The following is a 5751-nucleotide window of genomic DNA, read 5'->3' as shown; positions in this document are numbered from 1 at the left end:
GCCCGCAATATAGGTGATCACAGCTCGATATTTAACAGTCTAAACATCACAAGATTTCGGGAAAACCTCACTTATTTAAGCCTTTTCGTATTGTTGTAGTCCCAAAACGCTATTCACAACCAAAAGGTCGTAAGTGCGGTTTGAAGTAATACGTATAGGTCATTTTCAATTCTTGCGGTGGCATAGTCGCCTGAACACTTGCATATTGGTTTGGCGCGGAGCCACGCTGGTAATGGTCGAACACAATATTTCAATACAATCACAAACGTAATGAAAATACGTACGGGACCGTGCCAAAACTGTTTTTAATTATTTCCTCAGATACCCGTATGATTATAGCGGTTACGGTCCGGGTCTTACGAAAATTAAAGCATTTTGTAATAGTATTGTATCTAGATGATTCATAACCAAAACTATAGTTAAGATCAAAATAGTTTGAATATTTCTTATTATTCCAAACATATATCGGTATTTTTACAGGAAAGTACAGAATATAATAAGCGAAGAAATATGGTAATGGAATTTTTTTTTATTTAATCGTATGGCATTATATTATATTTACAGATACAGAGAAATCATAAATCTAACTCCAGAGAATTAATCCACTTGATAGCTTCGTCGTTCAGTTTTATCAGGTCTTCCGGGGGGCCTCCAGTATATCGAGTAGATGGGCACTCTTGGAAAATATGTCCGATACTCTGTTCCTCGGCACCACAGTGACAGGCAGGGGACTCCACCCAGCCGCAACGGTACTTATATAGGGCACACCGACCGTGGCCGGTGCGCAATCTATTGAGGTTACACCATGTCCGCCTCGGTAGTTCAAACCCGTCTATTTTCTTACCCGGGATACTCCCCGATCCAAACTTTCCATCCATAGTAGTGGTCCATAGTTACGTCCACTCCCGGTTAGCGTTGTAGTTTCCTTGTGAAAGAGTTGACGCTATACTGTAGGGGGGGGGGGGGGTTCCTGGACTTCAGGCGACTATTTACGGGGTGCGTGAATTCGTTGTGTATTGGTAGGTTTGGATTTTCCCTAATCTTGCGAGACTCTTTCATAAGCGCATCTTTCCTTCTCAGATCAGGTGGCAGGATCCCACAAAGAACTGGTAGCCAGTGGCATGGCGTAGATCGCAGTGTGCCGGATATGAGTCGCATAGTTTTATTTAGCTCCGTGTCGACTTTGTTGGTATGAACACTGCCCATCCAGACTGGCGCGTAATACTCAGCCGAAGAATACACCAGCGATAAGGCCGATGTACGCAGAGTGTTGGCATTTGCACCCCAGGATGTTCCGGTTAATTTGTGAATGATATTGTTGCGCGTTTGCAGTTTGCGTCCAGTACACGTGAGATGTTCTTTGAAGGTCAGAGAGCGGTCAAGGATAACACCGAGGTATTTTGGAGTAGAATTGTGTCTCAGGGTCGAACCGTTGATAGAAACTTTGAGCTCGCGGTTTGCCAGTTGGTTGTGTAGGTGGAAACAGCATGTTTCGGTCTTATTTGTGCTAGGTGTGAGGCGCCATGCTTTGAAATATGTACCTTGCTAGTGTAACCATGTCCTGCGTTAATGTTCGCTCCAGGTTATTAAAAGTCTTATGCTGCGTGACAAGGCAAATATCGTCAGCGTATATAAATTTGCGAGCCAGGGTGGGAGGCAGGTCGTGGATGTACAGATTGAATAAGGTAGGGGCTAGTACAGAGCCCTGTGGCAGCCCGTTGTTCAGCTTCTTCACTTGGTGACCTTGGAACCCAGGTGAATGCGGAACCGTCGTTGAGAAAGCATGCTTGCATGCTTGCTAATGGAAATAAATAAATATATAGCTAAAACTATTAAATTAGTAATTAAGTAATCATTTGAAAGAAACTTTGAGACCTATTTTCACTATTGTACACTTATAGGAAGTCATTATTATCCATAACTGTTGATTACAAGAAATTACTATCAAAAAAGGCCTTCCTGTTTATAGTTAGTAGCAAAAGAACAAGACAAATAGAAACGGATTATTTCATTTTCTGTCATCCTGAGGATTCCTGACTCGTATTGCCAGCGGCAGGCCCCCGCATATAAGTTGAGTAATTGTGGAAGTAGGATCTGTGAGGGGAGTTCCAACAGTGGTGGGTCCTGGTTCCACAGAGCAACGCTGCAGTAGCGCTGCCACTCCTGCCAGGGACTGCAGCATGCCTAGACGCTCACCTGAGAACATACGAACATTTAACAATTTAACATTTTTATTTTAAAGGAAAAGTGAAAACTCTCACATCTTTTTCCATTTTTCCTTAAATACAAAAATAAATTAGTATCTCTCGCAGACGTATCGTCTTGATAAAAATTAATTTAGCACTTTAGATCTAATTTAGACCAGAAGTTTGACATGAAAGGTTTACGTGTTATGCATAATCACACATATCGTAAGTTTATCATGTGCAATTGTAAATTATAGGTAAAGATAAATTATGTCTTATCTAATCCTTCTACCTAATGCCGTCCAATCAACCAATAAAAAAACATGCTGTTAGTGTGTGAAAAGGCATATAACTTTTACAGCATCTTACTTTTAATACCTATAATAATATGATATAATACTTGTAATATCTACCTATGTATTACATATTGACTGACTCCTGAATCGCAAAATTGGACAGACAGCGTTACCTGTATGTATATGACGCATGTATATATATATATATATATATATATATATATATAGGTACTTACATACATACAGGTATATAAGACTTCCTTGTTTGACATGTGCTCCCTTAAAAAAATGTTTACATTGAAACAGTTTACCTATGCACGCCCTGGGTCCCTGTCCGAAAGGCAGGAACACGTGATTTGGAATACTGCTCACGTTTTCAGGACTGAACCGCTCCGGCCTGAACTCACTTGGATCCTAAAAGTATAATATCGCCTCATTAATGGATTTATTTATACATAACGTATATGCACTTAACGTTACGTCACTTCACGCAGTCACTATGGCTTACTAGGTTGATTTTACTAAAATTGTCAAGACCCATTGCACCATTCACATTACTTTGGAACTTATCTGGTGATCGAGTTCGCTTTAATAGGTAAATAATGCTGTCCAATGTCTAGTTCGGTGATAACTCATATCATTATAACTTTACTAAGTATATTAACGATCTCACTATTATGTACTTACAATAAAGTATTGTTCATCATTCTGCATAGCGTGTATAGGTATCACGACGCCGATACCCTTGTCAATGGTTAGGTTGGTTCCCGGGAACGTGTAACGCTCGGTGCACCGCCTCATCAGGTAACCGATGGGTGGAAACATACGCATAGCTTCTCTAAAACATGTAAAAATCATTAGTTCAAGTTAAAAATGTACTCATGTAGACATGCATTGACTTAAGACAGCTCCATATGAAGTGTTCTTACATGGTCTTGTTTTCTAATATTAGATCTCACTAGTAGCTATTGTTTACCTGAAACACATTTTCAAATACTTTAGCTCTTCAACAGCTTCGAAGCATAACCTCCCGTGTCGGCTCAGTACTTCATCTATCTCCTCCTGACATTTCTCCTGCGCATCAGAGTGGAAGGCGAGCTGATGCAGCAAGTAACTGCTGGCTGAGGATGACGTGTCAAATCCCGCTATGAAGAAAACTAGTATCTGGGAAGCCATCAATGTTAAATCTAACTCTAACTGTATCTTCTCTGGAGTTCCATCAGGATTTCGTTTTTCCAAAGACTCTCCAACCATCGCCCCTTTTTGTTTTAATTCTAGAAGTAAATCTACAAAGTCATTTCGTCCCACAGGCATATAATTCCGCTTTTCGAGTATATCTCTCACTATTGACATCGTATATAGTTCTATTTCAGGTGCTAAGAAGTGAAGTTTTCTGAAAAGCTTGGGTGCTATAAATTTCAGCATAGCCACGAAACCATCTCGCTTTGTTCTTTTGAAAGACCGCTTTCCAAGTTGTCGGAACGTAGAGTTTTTGTCCATCAGGCTATCAGAATCTATGCCAAAACCGCATGCTCCTATAAGGTCAGTCGTATACCTCGCCATCAGGTCTCTTATATCTACGTCAACGCCTGGCTTGGCCGCATCAACAGCTATGGCCTGCAGTTTTTCAGCTCTTTCAACGATCAGCGTAAACATGGCTTTCAACTTGCCAGATGTAAATGCCGGAGTCAGCCGCTGCCTCAAAAGTTTCCACAAATCCCCATCGGCAAAGAAAATATTCCTAAACATTGGCTCGAGATCATTCTCCGCTGGCAGGATTCCACGAGGATGAAAATGCTGAAAATCAGCTATCAAGACGTGCTTAATAAGTTCAGGGTCTCGTAGAATTAACTTTGGATTATTGGCCAAGTACAGTCCTACGAATTTCTCGTTGGGGTATTTTCTGTAGGTCTCGGAATACAGGTCACACAGGCTGATCCTCTGAAGGAACTTGTCTAGCGCGTTGCCAAATAACGGCAAAGGCTTGTCATGTTTCACGCCTCGCTCCACCCAGTACTTAAAACTTCTCGTTCCGTAGAGGTACAAGAGAGAAGCAAAGAGAACAACAAGTACTATGCTTAACATATTAAAGACTAAACAAATATACGCATTGTTAATTCTTAATTCGATTTATCTTATCAATGACCAAATTAACAATACATCTGAACGTGAATAATCTACTGATACAAATCTGAATACACTTTCAAGCAAAGACAAGTTTAATAACAGTTATTTTTTCAAGCAAATATTATTGTCAGCAGCCTGGAATGAGACAAAGTTTAAGTACATTTCTCCCAGAATTTAGCTCCTACGGATGTGATCTTGTAATTTTTTATGAAATCAGTATAATACTTATAGATAGATGTCTATAAGGTGTATTAAGGCAAATTTCTGAAATTGGGTTATCCTAACAAGTGTCAAAAGTAACGTTTCTTCAAACAAAGACGTCATTTTTGACACTGACATATCCGATACATATCGTTTCTATATCTAATATTTGACGTATCTTAAAGTTCGAATATATACCTATGGCTGTTATAGCTTCTCATCTATTTCAGAAATTTCCCATTTAATCATAATATGCTCCCTTGATCCTCTATTTATTGCTCCGTTTATGCGTGAAAATCAATAAACGGAATAATTGCTAACATTATTATGTTATGATAACAAATTAGTTATGCCACCGGTTGGTGGGCAAAAAAGCTTATGAACAGACAAAGTCGCAGGCTGAAGTTAGTCAGGACTCCTATCAACAACGGTTATCTGAAACTCATTATATCTATAGTCTGTCGAGTGATAGCATAAAATAAGTACTTATCGGATAATAATTGCAATCGCGTAATCGCATAATGACATGACATAATGCTTCTTAAGGAGACTTTCAATGTGAGTTATGGATGACTCACGCTAGAACACACACTAGGTCCATGTCCGGCTGAGGCGTCCGATACTTCATTTTCCTTAGAAAACATCACGTGACGTTCGGATGTCAACCTGCAGGTGCATTACTGTTGCTGTCTTTATTACCACCGATGTTTCGGCAATTTCCTTATAAAAATGAGTGACGGAATGTCGGAATGCACCTAATTAAAAAAAATACTTGTGTATGTGTAAAAGTGTATTTTATAGGTACATTAAATTGACCGTGTTAAAACGTCAGGGAAATAATGGATTTCCGGGAATCACTCTCATAATATTAAAATCCCAAATCAAGTACAGCTCAATTTAATATGCGGTTTACTGGCGTGGATGATAGGCGCCCCTCGGTT

The 5751-nt window shown here is 39.7% G+C and overlaps 1 protein-coding gene across 1 annotated transcript; it reads right to left on the bottom strand.

Annotated features, from left to right (window-relative positions):
• Positions 1-2003: 2003 nt before the first annotated feature.
• LOC134656194 (cytochrome P450 6B5-like) lies at positions 2004-4623 on the bottom strand. The gene is made up of 4 exons (XM_063511689.1): positions 3459-4623; positions 3170-3320; positions 2794-2896; positions 2004-2196 (listed from the first exon to the last, which is right to left on the bottom strand). Exons 1-4 carry the CDS (start codon positions 4565-4567, stop codon positions 2009-2011), a joined length of 1551 nt encoding a protein of 516 aa, XP_063367759.1. The 5' UTR covers positions 4568-4623; the 3' UTR covers positions 2004-2008.
• Positions 4624-5751: the final 1128 nt, after the last annotated feature.

Source organism: Cydia amplana, chromosome 18 (assembly GCF_948474715.1).
Source record: "Cydia amplana chromosome 18, ilCydAmpl1.1, whole genome shotgun sequence".
Lineage (NCBI taxonomy): Eukaryota > Metazoa > Arthropoda > Insecta > Lepidoptera > Tortricidae > Cydia > Cydia amplana.
Note: the sequence above shows the minus strand (reverse complement) of the source record. Positions and strands in the feature narration are given on the sequence as shown.

What these genes read in the sequence shown, in the direction of transcription:
- LOC134656194 (XM_063511689.1), bottom strand. Translation starts at nt 4,567, where the DNA reads ATGTTAAGCATAGTACTTGTTGTTCTCTTTGCTTCTCTCTTGTACCTC. An exon ending in TATTTGAAAATGTGTTTCAG is followed by an intron (nt 3,321 to 3,458) that starts GTAAACAATAGC and finishes TACATGTTTTAG; the next exon opens with AGAAGCTATGCGTATGTTTC. An exon ending in GGGACCCAGGGCGTGCATAG is followed by an intron (nt 2,197 to 2,793) that starts GTAAACTGTTTC and finishes GTATGTTCTCAG; the next exon opens with GTGAGCGTCTAGGCATGCTG.